The sequence below is a fragment of the Pelmatolapia mariae genome, linkage group LG13 (genome assembly GCF_036321145.2).
Source record: "Pelmatolapia mariae isolate MD_Pm_ZW linkage group LG13, Pm_UMD_F_2, whole genome shotgun sequence".
In the NCBI taxonomy this organism is placed as follows: Eukaryota; Metazoa; Chordata; class Actinopteri; order Cichliformes; family Cichlidae; genus Pelmatolapia; species Pelmatolapia mariae.
Genome location: NC_086238.1, coordinates 18,695,884 through 18,717,978, shown reverse-complemented (window position 1 = coordinate 18,717,978; position 22,095 = coordinate 18,695,884). Strand labels below are relative to the sequence as shown.

Sequence of the window (22,095 nt, the reverse complement as noted above, 5' to 3'; positions counted from 1 at the left end):
CTTCCTGAACAAGACTCAAATCCTTAATTGCTTTCCAAACTATGGTGCCAGCAATGGAAATGCACTGCTGATTGGTCGAGAGATGAAAATGAAATCGATATACACTCACCACACAGGTCTAAAGATATCTTTTGTGTTTTGCATGCCATGAGAAAGCTTTGTGTTTTAATAGAAGCATTTAGCTGACTCATTCGGAGTAACATCACGAGGAGGTTAAAACCTATTTCGTATCGAAAGCTGCTGCTAATAAAGATCAAAAGGGTCAAAACAAGAACCTATGCTGCCTTTTTTTTTTTAACTTGCTTAAGGCACATAGAAAACCATTGTGGTTGCAGATGCCATGTCCACACCACCGTATTTCCTTCTCTTTATTGATTCTCGTTGAGCATAAGTCTCAGGATACCTATAGTCTGTCATATGGAAACATTATCCCAGATACAATACAATGTGCTCAGGCAGACTTCTTGGCTTCTTATATCACATAATGCCCCTTGGTACACCGAGTAGCATTACATTTGAATAAACTGCTTATCATGTTATTCAATTCAGTGTTATTTTATTTATATATTGCCAAATCACAATAACAGTTGCCTCAATGTGCTTTATGTTGCAAGATAAAGACCCTACAATAATACAGAGAAAACCCCAACAATCATATGACCCCCTTTAAGCAAGCGCTTTGGGAACAGTAGGACGGAAAAACTTCCCTCTAACAGGAAGAAACCTCCAGCAGAACCAAGTTCATGGTGGTGCAGGCGTCTGTTGTGACCAGTTAGAGATGAGTGGAGGAAGACAAGACAAAGACGTGCCATGTACGAGAGCCAGAGATGAATAATAACTCATGATTACATGCAGCGAGGTGTATAAAAACATAGTGAGTGAAAAAGAAACATTCAGTGCATGGTTGGATGCAGCGTCACCTGATCCAGCCCTAACTATATGCTTGACTACAAAAGAAAGTATTAACAATAACACCAATTTTACAGATTATACTTAAAGTTGATAGACTTTTACAATAGTACTTTACTTTTTATAGTTAAAACATGTCTAAGACCACTAAAGTAGATGTGGTTGGTTTTAACAACAGAGTCCAGAGCCATCTAGATGTAAGAATTAAAACTGCTCAAACGTACAGAAGCATACAACCTATCTAGCTTTGTTAAAATGTCATCTCTTTCTTTACAGCTTCACAGCTAATTTTCTCCTTTAACCTCGCTGTGATCACCAATTTAAGGGCACATTGTTTTTAAAGTCTTCTTTAAGAGACTGACGGCTCAGAGAGGGGAGGTGAAAATGTAAGCACTGTAAGTAGCAGCTATTATATTTTCTCCCAGTTGGTGAAAGTTAGTGAAGCTTCTGAGAAAGCCCCCTTTATCTTCTGTAGCCCAGTGAGCCTCAGTGTTTTTGCTCCATGCAGAGACATTGATTGGAAAGACACTGCTGAGAGAGTGACTGGTGTCCTGGCCCGAGGCTGCAGCAATGCATCACTCCACGCTATCTCCTCACTGTTCAGTCACACAGAGATCCCGCTCTTTAACACACCCTCAGCTTCTGACATACACGCACACACACTCAGACCTGAGAGAGGAACGGTCTCACATCATTTAACCCCCTGATTTCATTCTGGGACTTTGATCCAAAGACTGCAGAGGACTTCTACTCAGCTGGGGAGTGTTAATTATCCACATGGAGTACTTGGATGCAATAAAATGTCTAGGCAAAAAACCCCAACAACAACAACCTGCCCTGTCACTTCATTGGCAGGAGTTTCACTTAATTCTTGCCACCAACTGGAACATTGTGCTCAAAGTCTCCTTTTTATTCAGCCGAATTAAACAAACGAATTCATCGAAGCTACTTCAAGCTTAGCAAAATTAAACAAAAAGGCACAATTACAATTATCACACGGCTGTTATAATGAACCGGTTACTAAAACGAGCACACCTGATGCCCACCTTTAAAGAGCGCCTGTGCCTTTAAAGTGAACCATTACGCGCCCAGTTATAATTGTTAATAATTACGCCCCACCACCTCCCCCGCGCAGAGCCTTAATGAGATGACTGACCTGCTGTTAAATTATGCTCTTAAATTTCCTGTAGATGCTATGCCGCCCTGCTTCTGCGGAAGCAGCGGGGTAGTGAAGCAGTGAACCTCCCTCCCCCCCCCCCACCAGACCAGCCAGTCAGCCCAGCAGCAGCCTCTGTAGCCTCAACACAGCAGCCCGTCTATGGGACACTGAGGACTTCATCTGGACGCAGAGCGCGCACTGGTTTATACCCCCCATCTTTGTATATTTTATCGGTTTGATTATTGTTCTTGTTGTTCTTGTTATTATTTAATTTTCGCCCAGAGGAACTTTTTTGGATCGTCTTTTCATTCAGAAACTTTCACCTATGGTTCGCGAATATGAGGTCAAGTTGTGGTTTCTCTCGGGGAAACATCGTTGCGCTGTTTCTGCTGCTGCTGCTGGAAGGTAAGGTTCATCATGAGTTCTCCTGTCACTGGAAAAGGGTGAAGGAGCGCACGATGAAGTTGCAAACTAATGCTAAATGTTGCACTAGTGTGTTCGAACGTTTTTTAAAACAAAATAAATGCTCTGGTCTTAACTATTAATCCAGAGGAGACGATTTAATGTTCGCTTCTTATTTTAAACGCGTTCATCCTTGGTATTATAAATTATTCAGACAGCATTAGCTTTAGTCTTTGAGTTTTTATCTCCATCTCTTACTGACCTTTCTGCCAGAGAGACCGTTTAGCGCAGAAGGAATTAAAATATGTTTATTTAAAAAATTATATTTAGTATCTGCAAAGCTGGCCAAGGTGAAGAGAAATAGGTGCTGCCACAGAGCGAGCCAGTGAACATGAAGTCTAGATTGCAACTGACAAATACACAGGGCTGCTCAAGTGAAAAGCTAAATTGCAGCATTTTGGAAGCTGAGTGATTTTCAAGGCCTTTTTTCCCCTACGAAGTATCTGAAAGGGCACGAACACAACGCCAGCACTGTGCCACACAGCAGAAAAGTGATCCTTGCATTGTGCGCTGGCTATGCGTGGCATGACAACAATGAAACGTAGAGTAGAATGAATGCAGCCATATATCATAATATTATAATCCCGTCCACAATCCCACAGCCCAACTGCACTAACACTGCCCTCTCATGAAGTCTATATTTAAAGTGTCCCTCATAGTTCAGGACTGTGCCGCCAGTATGTCAGATGTAATGCTCGAACAAATACGGGGTTTTTTTGGACTACAGAGGTTACTATCAGTGCTTTTATATGGGGAGGCAAACAAACATTATGATCAAAGTCTTTGAGTGGATCTGGGATGTATAAAAAGATGTTCATTTCTACGTGTATGGAGCACTGCTGTTTTATTCCTGCAATAAACTACAGACCTACTTAATCACCCAGGGGAGCAGTTTTCTGCAGAGTAGTTAAAAAGATTAATGCAACTGTTAAGGTAGAACACTTTTATGCAGTGTCCTCTGATTATTTTTTCACTGTTACACATGCTGTTTAATCAGTCCAAAGTCCACACACAGTCAGTCACACGCATGCTGTTCTTACAGACCTTACATGCATCCACATGGCTTTTCTTGCTGGGCTCTGCTTGCACAGTCACCAAAGCAGGCGTTTCTCCTGATATTTATAGAAGAAAAGGGCTGGTCTCATTGCACTTCATGTGTCAAGGACATGTTGGTAATTAAATGGGTGCTGAAAGCTGCACCCTATGTGAATGTGGCGCCCATCACCTGCCTGTTTGTTGCAACAAAAGACCTACACTTGTTCAGGGAGAAGAAGAGGCGAGCCATGGGCAGGTGTGCAGCAGCTGCTCCTATCTCTGGGCAAACACTGGCTGTTTGTTTTCTTCAGGAAAATATCGTCTGTTATGCAAGCGGACGGGCCGCTTGGACTATGCCACAAAGTGACATAGTCCGATTTTACCAGATCGATGATTGTTTTTATTTTACCCCACTTTGTGAGGATGTTCCGCCTGTTGTGACTCCTTTAAAACATCTTAAATCACTAAATGGTTTTTACATATGAGTCATTTTCCAAGTAAATGAGTCATGTTGTGATGCACTTTTTGCATCACATTATGTCTAATGTGGATTTTTATTGCTGTTTGAGTCACTGATTGAATCTAAAGAATATTTTTGCTTTAAATTTCAGTGGTACTACTTTGGTAAGCTCTCTGCAGTTTTACCAGAAGGTGGTAGATGGTTTTGTGGTCTGGTGTGAACTTATCCAGCTCCAGCTTAGCATTGAGAAAGGAGTTAGCAGTGGCCTCGAAAAGATCAAGGACTCCGATCATTCTTGTATATTATATGAGGGATGGTGGAAATGAGGAGGGCAAATAACTAGGATAAAATGAAACTCTCTGTCCTGCCGAGGCCCTTTTCCTTTATTGTATGTAATACCATGATTTAGATATTTTTTGGAGTTCAAACTCAGAAGTCTCCCTCATTGCAGAGAGGAAGATACTGCCAAAATGTATCTTCAATACGGACAATATGTCCCACCCTGCACACTGTTCCGCTTGCCAGACAAAGACTAACTAAATGCGCCACTGGATGCCATAGGAGGTCTTTCCTTCCTGTGATCGTCCACTCATGAAGTTCCACATAAATATACATATGCATTTGTCAATTTAGTTTAACTTTAGTTTTTCTGATCTTCAATGTAATTGTACGAATGGCACAGTCATGAATGGCTATTACAAAGGAATTTCCCGGTGGGGTTTATATAACTCCTGCTCCAGGTTCCAGTTTACTGATTAGTTTAGTGTTTCTCGCTGAGATCATCAAACAAAGGAAATTGGCAATCAGTGCTCACTTTTGTAGCAATCAGCATTTTTAAATGTTCCTGAGACATTGCCCTGCACTTAAGACCAAAGTAAAGTAGTTCAAGACATAAGCTGGAGTGAACTGGGAGCTGGGACGCCTCTATTCATTGTTCTTTATGAGGATTCCCATTAGCTGCCACTAAGGTTGCAGCTGCTCTTCTGTCTCTGTGCTTGCGTCGTCAGAGATCGTGCAGTCACATGCACTTCTGTGTGAACATTTTAAGCAGTTGTTTAGAAAAAAAGCCAAAGAAAGGAATATCCGGCTCGTGGTGACTTTGTTTTTATTTACATTTTGAGGAAATCTTGAGAGCTTACTGAAACAACCCTTTATTAATTAGATTAGGCCTTCAGTATCAGCTGGCAGCTTTATAAACAAAGCGTTTGGAGTTGAAAATACATTTTGTGACGAAACCTGGTCAAAGCCAAAATCCACTCCCCCTTTTTAATACACACATTTGTGTAATCTCTTACACAAAAAAGTGCCACAGATGTTTTCACGTAAAAGCATTGATCTGTTTTGCTTCCACCGTGACCTTGTTACGGTATCTCTGACCCTTCCTCGCCCTCTGACCGGTGAAACCATAACATAGTGGTATAGTGCTCCTCCTTCCCTTTAACTCAAAGCGATCATTTTCATCAGCATCTTTTCCTCTGGAGAAGTACCAGACCAACAGATCTCATTTGATACGTGGTGCTATTGGATTTAGCCCCTTACAGCATGATATAATTAAGTAAAGCTTCTGTCTTGTGTTCCTCATGGATGCATGATAAATATTGTCAATTTTCCACGCTTGTTGTCACTGTGTTTATTTGAGTGTGAGTGGGAAACATCATTATGCAAGTAGATTAGATCTTTTTTACCGAGCTACGTCAACAGGAGTGCTTTTCTTTTTTGCAACTTAGAAAAAACATATTGTGATTCTTAAAACTTGCTATAGCAAAAAGTTTCTTTCTTTTTTTTTCCAAATGTGGCATACAACAGACTATATTATTGTGATTCAAAACCAGAGCTAGCTGGCATGTTCCCTCTTTTTTAAGCTTATGAGCGACAGTAAACATGCTGTCAGCCACAGATGCTCTGATACCTGTTGGAACAGCTGCAGCACTTTAGGCTGCTTTGTCTTTTCTACTAAAGCTCCCGATTTTCCCACTTTATCAGTCACAAGACTCTCATCCTTCGAGCTTCCCAGCCAAAGTGGACCCACGGTTTTTGAAATAACTTTCATCCAAATCACTGCTACTGCCTTGAGACTCCTGAGAGTCCCGACCTCTAATCCTAGGCTGCCATTTCTGCCGTCGCACGGATGCCGCTCCTACCTGTCAAACCCCTGTGTCTGATCCTCTAGTCAGTTCAGGGTCACACTTCGCTCTCATGCATGGGTAGAATCTAATTTGCTGTGGTGAAAGGACAAGGAGACATTGATTGAGATTTTACCCTCGGGGCATTTAGTCCTCTGGTTTCACATGGGTCTTGACAAGTTGTTTTCCAGTCGTGCAGCAGTGCACATCGTGTTTGACCCGTCATTACAACAATAAGTAAAACAAAGCACAGACCCTGCTTATCTGAGTCCACATGGTCTGTGTGACACTGCAGAAATGGGAGCGACTCTACTCCCATACTGGTGCCAGAATCAAATGTGTACATTTACTGCAATCTCTCTGAAGAGAGCAAACCATAATAGTGGAAAATGTCCTTAAATTAACATTTTCCATAAATGCTGCTGATTCACTCTTATGTTGCTGTTTTCCCCCATCCTCTTCCAGCTCCACATTGGCATCCATTTGTTTGGTCCTTTTTTTAACTGAAATGGGTAAACATGCTGGAAATCTTTTTTCCGTCCTCTGCAACCACCTGCCAATGCCAGAAACTCTGAAAGCTCCACTTCCCTTTGTGCTGGTAGTTCAGCGATCTCCACTCCCCGACATAAAGCAGCGACTCTCCCCTTGTTTCCATACTGCAATCCACCAGATTCACTCATGTTAGGACAGTTGTAACAAGCAGTCAGAGTCTAGCAGTGCGAATAGTGGCGACTCATCTTACCAGTGCCATTTAATGACGCTGGTGCATTGATGATTCCCACAATTAGGACATCTTATATATATTAATGCATTTTTGCTGTGTTTGCTTCTTTGAAACAACAAGACTCTTGATGCTTCCGATGCACAGTATGTGTAAGTGATACACGTGACTGTGTTCAGCCTTGTTAGTTTTTCTCTCACTGCAGTGTTGCTCTGTTGTTTTTGCCTACTCATTTTGCAGCCGACTAAAATAATCTAACAGCTACTTGATAGATCGCCTTGGAAGTGTGTACAGACATTCATGGCTCTGAGAAAATGAATCCCAATGATCTTAATGATCCCATGATTATTATTTTTTTGGTTGCTTTGTTGAGTACAATAATTAGGTCAAGATTTTAATTTGTCCAGTAACTGCACAACTAATGACATTTTCATCAATCTCAGACTGTATTTAGCGCTGATTAGAAGATGTTACAATACAAACACTGGCATTCTGACCATGATGCAGCGTTACTGATGTTAGCATTCAGAGTACAGAGTAATGCTAAATGTAGACGCCACAGACCTGACTGATAAATACAGTCTCAAAGAGCTGGTAGCATGAGTCTAGACTGCTTGGTGTAGTGTTAAAAAAAGCTGTAAAGCAATTCTTTCCCAAATCTGGTACTTTAAGCTAAACCCTTTATGAAACCTGTGACTGTGAGCTATTTATGCAAATATAAATAAGCTCTCTGTGTTTTGCCACAGGCATTTAGAGTATTTGCCTCCTTCTCTACATGTCAGTAAATCTGATGGCTTTTTACCACTGCTGTGGTGAGGGTAGATGATTTTATCAAAGCAACCTAATGACTGCTTCATCAAACTCAGTCTGGAGCTCCATGATGTACCACGTGTTCAATTTTTGATGCCACAGTCATCCCCAGTGGAATCCTTAAACTGAATTTGTACTTGCAGCTAACCCCTAAGGAGAGGTCCTATTAGATTTCTTGATGACTGATGAACATGGTTCATTGGATCTCAGCTCTTGTATTCTCTGGGGAATAATTGGATTACATTATGTGGTAATTGATTATTATGTTACGGTATGCATCATGGTAAACTGAGTAATCTACCTGGAGCCCGGCTGCCTTTTCCAAACTCAGATCAGCTATCTTATTAATCGGATGAAAACTTCGATGACTGTGTCATTATGACAGGAAATGACTTTCTTTCCTTATTACACGTGTTGTTTTGAAAGATCGAAAAGCATCAGAGTCATGCCTATATAAATCCAGGTTCTGAAACCAGTGTGATATGATGAAGCATTTGAGCATAATAGGACAGGAAACAGAGGAGGGGGAAAGATTTCAAAACATTATGATCAATATTAGCTTTCATAAGTGGAATTATAGTCGAATGTGCAGCTTTTTAGCTAATTGAATCTCTGAAGAAAACCATTCCAGTAGCAGCAACATCTCTGGAAGCAGAGCAATCACGATAGGTTTCCGAGTGATTATTATTTATGTCACCGTGATATAACTGGGTGAACTGCTCCTTAATGTGCCTGGCTATAGCTTCTTTGTAAAAGATGATGGATTCCTTGAAAATGTGGATATTGATGGGCTAAATTGTGGAGCAGGCTGTGAAATTACACGTGCACAGTAGAAGTAATATTTCAGTGTCCACGCACAAGATGCCTAAGCAACTCCAATATTATGTTCGGCAGACGTGATTGCACTTGTGCAGCTTTTCTCTCTGTCTGTGTCATCAGTGGAAAACAATCAGCATCACTGTTGATTAGTGTGGTTATTGATTGATATGCTGCCAGATACACTGCCTTCCCAATGGGTCGTTACCAGGGGCAGGCGCAGACCACATTGACCTTGGGAGAAAAAGGGGCACGAAGCTGAGCTCTTACTGTTGGAGGTCCAGACTAAGAGCGCAATTATAATGTCAAGTTATCACACAGCAGCAGCCGGGCAGGGTCACGTTTCCTCATCTGCCACGCTGCTGACAAGGATGCTCAGTGAGGACGTCTGAGTGGGAGATCCACATTTTGTTTCATTGAGTCTTGGAGGTAGATTAGTAAGCCAGTGGGTTACTCCAGCACATGAGCTCATAGCTGGTAAATCTATCAGGCGAAGCACGCATTGAGCTAATTGAGTTCCTGTCTTTGTCTGGGACGATGGAGGGCGTCCCACCCTATCAGCTCAGACCTGTCCCAGACATGCTGTGGTCTGTGGCTGACGGGGAGCGTGATTTCAGATTTTGTGATGAGCTTTTGTCCTTTTTGTTCTTTTGCAGTTATAATACGAGACAAAACAAACACACGCGCGCCCAGGCACAATTAACTCATGGAGACTGCGATCGTAAACGACAACCAGGAAGCGCAAACGTTTATAGAGACGTAAAAGGGTTTTCCACTGTTTCGTGTTCCTGTTTTTTGGCGTTGGATAAATTCAGTTTCACAATCCACTCGGCGGTACATGATATCTACTGTAAACATGGATTGCTACATGAATTGTCCTGTTCAAACACTCTCTGTTTGCAAAATTACTTTCAAAGGAATGACACTGTATGCAGAAGCTCAGCACGAGTTTTATAGGTGATCGAAGGCTGTAAAACATCTGCTTATGATGCTAATGTTTACACACTGTGAGCAATAACAGGCCAAGGCTGTTCCAAAACAGCCCACTAAAATCCGGAAAGAACGTTCTTTAGCGGCCCAGAGACAAAGCATGGAAATGAAGCCTCTGCAACGTCTTTTTAATCTTTTCGGTCATTATTTAGACATGAATATAATAGGTGAAAATGTCACCACCAGCTGTATTTCTGCCATTCTTGTGCATCATTTAGGGAAGGTAATGAGTCATGCCTTGGAAAAGCATCATCATGGCTTCACAGACCAAAGATGCCATTTGCTCGGATGGGCCTGCTTGATGCATTCAATTAATTAGTTTTGATATAAACTGCTTGCTTTCTGTTGGCTTCTGTCCTAGAAAGAAATTGAATTTTGAATGATATAAACGAATTGTGTTGCAGGGGGTCCGGCCACTGTGGCTTGCAGCCAATGCCTGCCTTCATAAATGTGTTCAGCTCCCGCTGGTTAACACGTTGGACCATGTAGCTTTATTTGCAGAGCTGCTGTCATCTGCTGTATTCAATTTGTGGCCGTCGTCTGTAAGATTTCTGTAGATTAATTAAATTGTCTGTATGCATCCGATGAGGGATTGTAGAGAGTAGTGGGAGTCTTTTCTGACCTGTCAAATAGAAACGAGTCCAATCTTTTAACATCTTATCCAAGCAGTAGAGACATTAGAGCAGTAATATATTATGATAATGATTAAGCTGCTTTTCGAGCCCGTGTCACTGTGATAACAGCTCCCTCTAATGGTTGTTTTGGGTATACAGTTGAAGCCCTGATGCTCAGATTACGCGTCTTTTAATGTGTTTCATACCTTTTAACTGTATAAACTGAGTATAATTACAACCTAAAATAATCTGTGGACAGTTCTTTACTTTTTTCTATTTTTTCCCTCAAATCTTTTGTACAATTTCTCAGAAATCTTTTATGCATCATGAAGCCAATTACCTATTTCAGACCTTTTCATGGTATGAAATAGTAAAAATCAGCTAAGATAGAATGGAAATATAATAAAATACAGTCAATAGTATGAGTGTGAATGACTGCATTTTGGCTGTAATAGATTTAGGGGATGGAAAAATCATCCCTAGTCATGAAACCGGCTCCCACCATCCCCACCAAGATTAACAAACATGAGCCCTGCTGTTTGTTTTGCCTCCGGAACACTTTTAATAAAAAGGTCTGCAGCCTCATTGAGCGTATCTCCATCCTTGAGGAAGGACGGCCACATTTTATCCATCTACTCAGCCTTCTGTCATCTAAGCCCTTCAAAATTAAATCAATGTCTGAAACCAGAGCCGAGGCTTCAACTGCACCAACAGAAATAGAAAATCTAGTTTTGCTGTCTGCTAATGACATTAGTTCGTTCCCTAAATGGTCGCCTACCGTCGTCAAAGAGGAACACAACAGGGATATAATTACAGAAGGAACACTCACATCTCCATTTTCCTGTAAAACACACACGCAGCCTGCTATTTTGCTTTATGGATTACTCGTCAACCCCCCAACACACACACACACGCACACACAGACTTGCAGGCAGTGATACATGTCTCCTCCGTATCATGTTATCCCTTGTAATTAAACTTTTCAAGGTGAACACAAGGAGAATCGGAAACCACATGGTATTGACCACATGAGAAATTCATTAAAGGAGCTGCATAAGTGTCATTTGAGCCCTGCTTTCAATTTCCGCTAACGTGGGAGAGAGATGAAAGATATATTAGAAGATAAAAAAAATTGGACCTGTCGTAGTCCATGTATGTGTTGATTTCCATTCAGTGCCCAGATGGCATTGTCAGTGGGTATTGTTGACTCAGTTAAACATCCAGAAAGTGATGTCTGATATGCTGTCATCAGCATCTGCAATGCAATCATGCCTTATTTTTCAGTTGTGGTAACATTTTCCTTAAAAACAATAATAATAACACTTTTCCCCTGTGATTCGTTTGGCTGCCAAATTTTAAACATCTGGTTATTTCATGTCCACTTGGTGCAGGAGCGACGTGTCTGTACTTCCCTCAGAAGGAGTACATTGAGACTGTATATGTTGGCCAGCAGGCCGGGACACCCATCCTCCAGGTCCACGCCATGCGGGACGATAAAACTGAGAAGCCACACTTCTACCTGTGCCCAACAAAGACTGCCACACCTCCACACTACAGCTCCTGGTTCTACATGAACATCAACACCGGGACACTATTCTTGAACAAAACCCTGGAGGAGAGCGACTTTGCCCAGCTATGTGAGTTGGATACAAGGCTTTTGATGGTAATGCACAGTCCTATTTCAGTGCCAGGTATTCGCTACACACAAGAGTAAATTAGTTTCTAGACATTTATGCTCTTCGCATACCAATAATGCTCTGGCTTCGAGTTCAGGATGATAATGTGATTGCATAAAAGCAAAGAAGAGCTGTGTCATCAAAAAAAGCACTGTCTGAGATTAAAATGCCTCTTGTTTTTGTTTTGGCTCTGTGTCCCATCAGATCAAAGGTCGTGGTCTGTGAGAAAGTTATTCCTGAATGCCATGGTGCGATCTGAATTCACCAACAAGCCCTTTTGCCTCATGCGGAAACCTGTGCAGATCATCTTGGACTTTGTCAATGCCACATTGCCTCAGTGTGCTCAGACAGATACGAAGGAACTCTGCTTCCCACACAGAGATACGTCCAACCCACACATCATGGAAAACAGGTTCCCAGGAGCCCTGCGGCAGCTACAGCGTCTCACCAGACTCAATGTCTGCCCCAACTACACCATCTCTTACAGTGTGGAATCAGGTTAGACACATCGGACCAAAAACATATTATCTTGTGAAAGGAAAAACATAGACGAGCCCTGAGGTACATTTTAGAAAAAACACAACAACAAAACAGAAGATTTCACTTTAGGTTGATGACAGAGTCAGCTTGATTGACCAACTACATATGTATGTATGTATGCATGTATGTATGTATGCATGTATGCACGCATGCGTACATGCATGTATACGTATGTATGTGTGTATTACCCACCAATATAGTCCATCATAGGATAATCAGAAGTAGGTTATTTTTACATTTTGGCTGATGCCGGCAGCATCCCGTGAAGGAGCGGGGGCCATTTTCAACCAAAATGCTCATTTTTTTACTTGTAATTTTTCTTATGTTTTAAATATCAACACTTACAATTTCAATTTCAACAAACTTTTTCAAATGAATGAAACTTTTGACCCTAGTTTAGCTCCATTGAGATGTTTTACGATGCTGCTTTCATGTCTTATTCAGTACGCCACCTGATTCATGTAGTGGTTGCGTCCACATGCAGGCTCGTTTGTTCGATTGTTTTGTTTAATTTTGTTCCTTTTTTCTGCAGACCCCCCGGGACCTTTTGCTGTAAACGACAACAAAGAGCTGGTGGTAAACGCTCAGCTGGACCGCGAGGAGAGCGAATGCTACAGACTCCTGCTGGTTTGTAACGTCCAGTCAGAAACCACCATCATCAAGGTGGAAACAACGCTGAATGTTTTTGTCGATGATGAGGATGATAACGCGCCATATGTGAACGGAACAGACTCGGCAGACATCGTCATCAGCTATAATCGGACGAAGGTGATTGTGTACAGATGCGGTGTTGGTTAAATTCATGTTTACATGAGGCCTGAAATTTCTCAATGTGACTTTTTTTTTCAGGGTGGAACTTTTGGCACCTTGTATGTCTTTGACAGAGATCTAACCCCGATCTTAGTCGACAACCACAATAAGTATGTGGGGACTTGGCTCAACACTGACCCATGGATAAAGGAAACATTTGACATAAAAAACTCCTTCACTGAAAAAAAAGCCAAAGGCATTCGAGAGACTGTGCACAACTACCGTAAGTACTCCAAGGCTTCGCGTGAGAGAATTAGTTACATTAGGAGATGAGGCTTTTCACGACTTCTCTTGATTTCAGAGCTGGTCCTGAAGAGGAACCTGCACGTGACAGAGAATCGCACCCTGCAACTCGACTACCTGGTCAATGACACCACCTATCCCGGTCTAGAGGGAACAGTGTTGCTGCACTTCAATGTCACCATCTTACCCGTCCAAATCCACTTCCCCAACGTCACACATATATTCACAGTCTCACGCAGAGCTTCTCCTTATGCACAGGTACTTATGACTGCATGACTGCTTATCATGAAAACCTTGAACTTTGTGTTTGGTCTGGATTATAATAACATATATTTTAATTTAAACTTTTAAGAGAGATGGGATAGGCTCCAGCCCGACCCAAGAATTGGAGGAGTAGAAGAAGATGGATGGATTAATGGACACACAAAAAAAATTATCTTTCCATCGTGATAGCATCACGGACAGTGACAAAGATATAGTCTGAATCTTTTTAATAATCTTATTCGTGACATAATTAACAAATGAATCACTGTTGACCTATGAAAGGGACCAGGGACAAAAGTCATAGGCAATATGAACCATCAGTGGCCTCATATCAGCTTCTTTATACTAAACTCTGACAGAGAGACTTCAAGAAATTGAATTGTAGGCACTTGCTCCATTATGATGCATTGGGAAATGCATTTGATTTGACTAACCCTGCTGTACACCGGCTTTATAAGCCATCACATTGCACATGCTTTAGTACACAGTAACTCACAACTACAGATCTCTCTGTATGTTTTACAAAATAAAGATATTCACCTGTGTCTTGCTTAAACCAAACCTGTTTACAGTCAGCAGAAGGTAAAACTTCTGGGAGGTTTAGTAGCTTTTATCCATTGATTATTGTTCAGTACTAATCCAGTGTAAGTGGCCATCAGTGCAATCCTTTGACATTATAATCTGTTACATTAAAATCCTGATGATGATGATGATGATGATGATGATGATGATGATAATAATAATAATACATTTTATTCATTAAATCTACAGAGAGACTGCCACCTGCTGGCAGTAAAAAAAATAACATCTCAAGTGTTTTCTGTTCATTTTCATACTTTGTAGCAAAAACAAAACTATTCTGGCTTTATAAAATGTACCACAATCAGTTTAAATGTAATTATTTGAATTAATGGCAGTTTTTTTTTTCAGATCATGTAGGAATGAACTAGTAATTTGCATTTCAAATTGTTGTATTCAGTTGTTTACAAAAGGCGTGTGCATTATCCCATCCTTACACTTGTATTCTCCAGTGTCATTCACATTTTCAATCTCTTGTCCCAACTCCTGTCAGGTTGGCAAAATCTGTGTGGAAAACTGCCAGCAGTTCGATGGCTTCAGTGTCATATACCGACTTGAGGTGCCAGATAAGAACATGTCTGCTGACTCACAAGCCTGCTACACAGCCATAAGCATCACCCAATCCCCAAACAGGAAGTGGGGACATCTGTATGTGAATGACTCTGAGGCACTGCGCAAACCCGAGTGCCAGGACTTGCAGTACCTTGTTGTTGCTCAGGAGGGAAACGAACAGCTGGAGGCGAGCACTCAGATCCACATCAAAATAGATGGCACAGGTAGGTACTACTTCACAGCAAGCACACATGCAGACTATTGTCAAGCATTTTACCCTGATCTCTAGTGTCCTTTAAAGATTTGCTAATGTGCTCTTTTGGCTTTGCTGTACGTAGCAATCAAAGCTGGTCAGAAGAGTCAGCAGGTCCTGTCCTGTGCAGAGAACAGGCAGCGAACAGATTGTGAGTCTACCCAAGGCCTGGGGGCAACAACCGGTAGATGCCAGTGGAGGCAGGGCACTGAGAAAGGTACTTTATATTTCATAAAGACAAACTTTTTTTCTCCTTAACTTGTAACTTTTTAACATTACTGAATGATTATGAGAACTTGGGGGAAGTTTACTAGAACCAGATGAGTACATGTTTTCTTCAGTGTCAGTAATGAAACAAATTAAAGGGCTAAAGGGCCGAATACTGCATGTGTATGCTTTTCAGTAAGATCATTTTGCTACAGGAAGTGGCAAAACATGGTCCTAATTTGGCTGAAAAACAAGTGTGACTAACACCCTACTGTTGCTAAAGCAAGCCAACACTGTGATGCAGGCTGCTGTTAAAACTGTTGCATCTTGCAGTGTTAAGGACAAACATGCAGTCAGGTTAAGACAACTTTTGAATGGGTTTTTGAATGCAAAGTACTTGCAGTTTGGTTACCAGTCTTGGCTGTTTTTCCCTTCGTTTCCTGCTGAGGTTTCTTTCTTTTCTTGTGTTCATATTCCAGGAATAACTGAAAATTATTCAACCTGCTCCCCTGACCTGCAGACATGCCCAGATAGTGTTTGTGATGCAGTGGAAAGTAAAGATCCTTCAATCTGCCCGCAAGACTGCACAAGTATGCTTTCCCTTTTAACACACATGCAGTGTATAACAGCGAGAATAAGACCATTCTGCTTTATGTAGACTGTGCTCACACTGGATTTGTCTCTGCAGAGGAGCCCGTTATTGGAGGCCATGAACGAGGCTTGAGTGGGAACGGGATTAAGGCCTGCTATGGAACCTGCTACTGCTTCACAGAAAGATGCTTCTGTGAGAAGGATGACATTGAGCGTGAGTTTCCTTAAACCACACAGAACTGCTGCTGATTAACGCACTCCATTTTAACTCTGAATCAGCAAAGCACTGAGTGCTTCTTTCTTTAAAACTGTGCAACGTACTCTCTTCCAGAGACGCTATGTGATGAAATGTGTAAGACCGTCATTGCCACGGCTCTTCTCCTCTCCTTCATCGTGTCCATCCTCCTGTCCTCATACTTCATCCGCCGATACCACAAGAACTCGCCAAAGCCCCCGATAGCATCTGCTGAGATGACTTTCCGTCGGCCAGCTCAAGCCTATCCCATTAGCTTCCCTGCCAACAATGTCCGCCGGGGCTCGCAGGAATCAATTGAGACCGAAACCTTTAAAATACCTGTAAGGTTCTTCCAGCACTTTCATCCCCTGTGTCTCATATGGATCTTTTGAGAAGTACAAACCGTCATTGCCTTGTCTCAACAGGAGGATCCAAAGTGGGAGTTTCCTCGTAAAAACCTTGTGCTTGGCAAGACGCTGGGAGAAGGAGAGTTTGGGAAAGTTGTCAAGGCAACAGCATTCAGGCTGAAAGGAAAAGCTGGATACACCACTGTGGCTGTGAAAATGCTTAAAGGTAAAAGTACCCAGGCAAAGGCCAGACAAGCCTAGCAGCACTTGTGATATATGAGGAGTGAATGTCTGAAGAGGTGAGTGGTTTCATCATTACGATCCCCCTCTTTTCCTCCGTGACAGAAAACGCCTCGCACAGCGAGCTGCGTGACCTGCTGTCAGAATTCACTCTGCTGAAGCAAGTCAACCACCCGCACGTCATAAAGATGTACGGAGCTTGCAGCCAGGACGGTAAGACCTCAGTCGTCCTGCCATACCATCCCAGAACATGTGTGTTGCACATTGAGTCTAAGAGCCCTGCTTCTCTGAATAGGTCCATTGTATCTCATCGTCGAGTATGCCAAGTATGGGTCACTCCGTAATTTCCTTCGTGAGAGTCGGAAAGTTGGCCCGAGCTATATGGGCAGGGATGCCAACCGAAACTCAAGCTACCTGGAGAACCCAGACGACAGGGCTCTCACCATGGGTGACCTGATCTCCTTTGCCTGGCAGATTTCCAGAGGCATGCAGTACCTGGCAGAAATGAAGGTATAAGGCCAAGCTGGTGTTTTTCTTTTTAAAATATTTGAACAATTCAGTGGAAGATTCATTGTAAGAAGCTTAAATGTCTGTTAAAGAAAAATGTGAGGCACTTTAAATGAGTGTGCTGGTCCAACAGCTCGTCCACAGGGACCTTGCAGCACGAAATGTCCTTGTTGCTGAAGGGCGGAAGATGAAGATCTCTGACTTTGGCCTGTCCAGAGACGTGTATGAAGAGGACTCCTATGTTAAAAGAAGCAAGGTAGAAAAAATAATAGAGAAGAGTAGTTATGATACAGGTACATATACTGATATAGTCACTCAGCAGCATCTCTCTGTATTTTTCAGGGCCGTATACCGGTTAAGTGGATGGCAATAGAGTCTTTGTTTGACCACATTTACACAACACAAAGTGACGTGTGAGTACAATCACGGCTTAAAGGAAATATTCTGACATTTTGGACAACAATAAGACAATAAAGCCCATGAATTAATCAGCATGCTTTTCTTTGGCAAGAACGCAAATAAGGGTGTTTTCCATTTGCAAAAATACCCAAGTCTCACTCTTATTTGTTCATAGAAATATTCTTAGGATCTTCTCTATTTTATTCCAGCTGGTCCTTCGGTGTGCTGCTGTGGGAGATTGTCACTCTGGGAGGAAATCCATACCCAGGTATCGCTCCCGAGCGCCTATTTAACCTCCTCAAGACTGGCTACAGGATGGAGAGACCAGAGAACTGCACGGAGGAAATGTGAGCTCTATTCTGTCACTCTATCATATATACTTTAGTATCTCCTCATTACCATTGAGTGTTATAACTCCCCTGCACCACATTCGGGGGAAAATGACTCAGCTGGGAGGATTAAATGATACTCACTCTATTTCACCCACTTGAAACGTGCTCCTCTTTTCCAGGTATAACCTCATGCTCCGATGCTGGAAGCAAGAACCGGACAAGAGGCCGACATTTGCAGACATCAGCAAAGAACTGGAGAAGATGATGGTGAAAAGTCGGGTATGTTGAAGCTATAAAATACCTTGTAGTGCTTTATTCGTTTTCCTCCCCGGCAAGGAAGCGGGGGAGCTATAAATCAGCCTCTTTCTGTGTGTTACTGGCGCGATTTTGACAACACTTCAGTGATGATCTGACAGATACAAGTTTGAGGGGTTTTATTTGTGCACTTTCCACTCCTTTCAGATTTGGAGCTAGTCTAAAATAAGCAGTGTATCATTTTTTAAGGACAGCATGTGCTTTGTCCAGCATACATACAGACACATGCTGTGTTATGCTGTATGAACTGTCACTCTCCCCAAAACTCCTAAGATACCATAATTAGTGTTTGAAGAGCAATCCTAAATGTGGCCTTGGGCAGTGTAATCACAGAGCATGCCAGTCAGGCTCCTGCTGCAGAAGTGAGGCTAAATATAGAGCGTTTGAGCAGATGGGAATGCAGGCGTCCTGTAACGCAGCGGGCTCGTTCTTCACTGTTATCAATACCAGATAATGAGCAAGACTCTGGATGCGGTAAAGAGAACAATTTGGCAGAAATGTCTGCTGGAGCTTGCAGTCAGTGCACGGGTCACTCGTCCGACCTTTGCATGCTACAATCCCCCTCCTCCTTAATCAGCCTAATCACACCCTCATCTGCTCTTGTCAGGATTACCTGGATCTGGCGGCGTCCACTCCAGCCGATGCCCTGCTGTACGACGACGCCCTCTCTGAAGAGGACACACCACTAGTGGACTGTAATAACGCCCCTCTCCCTCGAACCCTCCCCTCCACATGGATTGAAAACAAGCTCTATGGTAGAATCTCCCATGCATTTACTCGATTTTAGAAACAGGACACACTACACAAGCTCTCTTTTTTGGCAAGTTGTGATTGGCTTTTTTTTTCTTTTTTTTCCCCGTAGTCAAGTGTGTGTGACTGTGATCTAGGCATGCCTTTCGCTAATGCTGACATAGCTCCCATTTCATCGTAAATGAGAGGCTCAGCTAAAAAAAAAAAAAAAAAAAAAAAAAAAGCTCCTGTGTCTTGACTTTTTTTTGTTTTATTCGGACCTGCTTCTAATGTACACAAGCACTGACCAAAAATTGCTATATTTGTAAAAATTTAATATAAATACCCTTCATTCTTATTTATAATCCACTCCTCATACTCATGCTTCATCTGCATTTTTAATTTGTAAATAGTTTTGTTTTTTTCCCCCATTCATTTCCACATTGTCCTCATCTCGTCATTTATTTGCACTGGAGGAAACGGTGTGTAACATTTGAAACAGGTCCTCACTGATTCAATCACTCATTGTGGTTTGAATTCCAGATTGTGATAAATTTCCTGTCTTTCTAATGTACATTAGCTCTTAATCCATTATGATGAACAGAGAAACAGTAAGGCTTTTGAATGCAACTCTCAGTTGACACTGATTACAAGTAGACACCATGTTGCATATTGCCCCGAGCGAAATGTAGGGGCAGTAGTAACAATGCAGGCTTAATAAATGACAAAAAAAAAGGAAAATAATTAACGAATTATATTAACATTTATTCTGTGTCGCATATACAATACAAAGCCATAACTTTACACTTCTCAGAATCAGATCAGGATTTGTTTTGGAGAGTTTTGTTTGAGAACCTTACTGTCTGCACGCTGTTTTTCTTTCACTGAGTGCAGAAAAATGATGTGTTCTCGTTTTTAGGCATGTCATACCCCAACTGGCCCGAGACGAGCCCGGTACTGCTCAACAGACATGATGCCACTAATCCGGTCTTTACAAGATATGCCAATGATAGTGTTTATGCAAACTGGATGGCTTTGCCTTCACCCGCAAAAGCTGTGGACAAGCTTGATAGCTAAAGACAGACCGACCCTGTAGAAAAGACGACTAAGTGGTATAGATGTGTATATTTCTGTAAGACTGTACATAAACAATCTGATGCTAAAGTTGGTTCCCTTTTATTTCTGTTGCACGGGTAAGCAACCTTTCTGACTGGGGTCTTTTTGCTGCGAAACCGGCTGGACCAACATAGACCATGCTTCACTCAGCTCTTCAGTATGTTAATTATTATTACCTCACTGGTTATGTCGGCCAAACTGTATCACTGCATGACTATTGTACCAGATTGTATGTCAGTGTCAATGTCTTTTAAGTGCCTGTGCTGCTTCTACAATAGCTTCCAAATGTTCATATGTGACTTTGAAGTTTCAAGCCCAGGAATTAAAGGGGACACCTTTACCATCACCTGTTGTAGAAAGCTGGGATTGAGTGGACAAAAACAAAATGCTGAACTTATTCTGAAAATTAAAAAAAAAAAAAAAAAAAAAGTTTCTACTTTAGAGGATTGTGCTCCTCAAAATGTCAAAGACCCTTTATTTTGTGTTTCTCCCACGAGATGTCTTGAAACTGGTCTCACCAAAGAAAAGTAAAGCAGACATGTTCAGTGAATGGGTTTTTCTTACTTTTGCTCTTGTTTTTTCACATTGAAAACATCATCTTTTGAATGCCACTCCAGTGAAAGGACACGAGGATTAATGTAGACTTAATGTTATAGTTCACATTGTCCTTCACTGTAATGGCAGCCTTTGTGGAAAAATATGATTCTGTAAACCAACTCGTGTCCTTGCTGTTATGTTGTTATTATTTGTTATGTTCCAGTTATTAATAAATATTTAAAAAATGTGCAATTTGTCTGTTCCCCTTATATTTCTAAAAAATAATTATTATATATAATAATAAATTATATATTAAACATTTAGGATCGCCTAGCAATGCAAGGATTCTCATACTTTATTTTCTTTGAATTTTAACACTGCTTCACGTTTCTTTTGACTGTAAGCAAATACAGTCACCTGCTACTTCATTAGCTACACCTGTTAAACTACTTGTTAGCCCATGTATCTAATCAACCAATCACATAACAGCAACTGAATCCATTTAAGCATGTAGACCCGGTCCAGATGACCTTCAGACAGAGCATCAGAAAGACGACTTTGTCAGTGATTTTGAAAATGGCTCGGTTAGTGGCTGGTCTGAGTACTTCAGAAACTAAGAAATTGAGTGGGATTTTCCCCACACAACCAACTCTGAGGTTTACAGAGAATGGTCTGAAAAGGAGAACATATCCAGTGAGCTGCAGTGGCCTGGGAAAAATGCTTTGAGCTGATGACTCGAAGCTGATAGGAAGACAACAGCAACTCAAATCACTATGCAGAAGAGCATTTCTGAACCCATTGGATGGTGGAAGATTGGATGGGTCTGGATGTGGTGGTGTAATAGTTTAAGGGATATTTGCTTGGGACACTTTGGGCCCCTTAGCACTAACTAAGCATTGTTTAAACACCACAGCCCACCAATTTATTGCTGCTGATCATGTCTATTCCTTTATGACCACAGTGTACACATTTACCAATTGCTGCTTCTAACAGGACAAATTAGCATAGGACAAAGCTCAAATCATCTCAAACTGGTTTGAACATGACAATGAGTTCACTGTACCCAAATGACTTTCACAGTCACCAAATGCCACTCCAATAGAGTACCTTTTGTATGTGGTGAAATGGAGAATTCACATCATGGATGTGCAGGGTGATGCTGTTATGTAACTGTGGACAACATCTCTGAGAAATCTTTATAAAAATTAAGAGTTAAGACGGCTCTGAACCCAAAAGGGAGTCCAAACCAGCCCAGTGAATGTATATGATACTGAAAAGCAAATTAAGGTTTTGGTGTTGGAGTTGAAGCACAAAACTAGATCTGTACTTTAAAAAAAAATCTATGATAGGTAAAGATACCCGATGTGTGTGTGTCTCTGTGTGTGTAACATTAAACCACCCCCTTTACTTCTCTTCCTTTTTCAGGGTTTCATTTTTACACCTACACATAATACTGACTGGTTAGACCCACGTTACAGAAATATCATGTGATTAAAACAGAAAAAAGAAGGAAACGGTTTGTTT

At 41.6% G+C, this 22,095-nt stretch overlaps 1 protein-coding gene across 1 annotated transcript; it reads left to right on the top strand.

Annotated features, from left to right (window-relative positions):
- The first annotated feature begins 1,555 nt into the window (after positions 1-1,555).
- On the top strand, positions 1,556-20,810 carry ret (ret proto-oncogene receptor tyrosine kinase). The gene is made up of 20 exons (XM_063491161.1): positions 1,556-2,473; positions 11,491-11,736; positions 11,980-12,273; positions 12,848-13,083; positions 13,165-13,348; positions 13,427-13,626; positions 14,705-14,987; positions 15,102-15,233; positions 15,703-15,813; positions 15,912-16,028; positions 16,146-16,390; positions 16,475-16,622; positions 16,742-16,849; positions 16,932-17,146; positions 17,277-17,399; positions 17,486-17,556; positions 17,752-17,889; positions 18,054-18,153; positions 18,797-18,944; positions 19,838-20,810. The coding sequence occupies exons 1-20, from the start codon at positions 2,407-2,409 to the stop codon at positions 19,993-19,995; spliced, it is 3,324 nt and encodes a 1,107-aa protein (XP_063347231.1). The 5' UTR covers positions 1,556-2,406; the 3' UTR covers positions 19,996-20,810.
- Positions 20,811-22,095: the final 1,285 nt, after the last annotated feature.

Excerpts from the sequence above, each read along its gene's own strand:
- ret (XM_063491161.1), top strand. The coding sequence starts at position 2,407 with ATGAGGTCAAGTTGTGGTTTCTCTCGGGGAAACATCGTTGCGCTGTTT. Across the intron at positions 15,234-15,702 it reads GAGGCAGGGCACTGAGAAAG|GAATAACTGAAAATTATTCA; the intron begins GTACTTTATATT and ends TTCATATTCCAG. Across the intron at positions 15,814-15,911 it reads CTGCCCGCAAGACTGCACAA|AGGAGCCCGTTATTGGAGGC; the intron begins GTATGCTTTCCC and ends TTGTCTCTGCAG.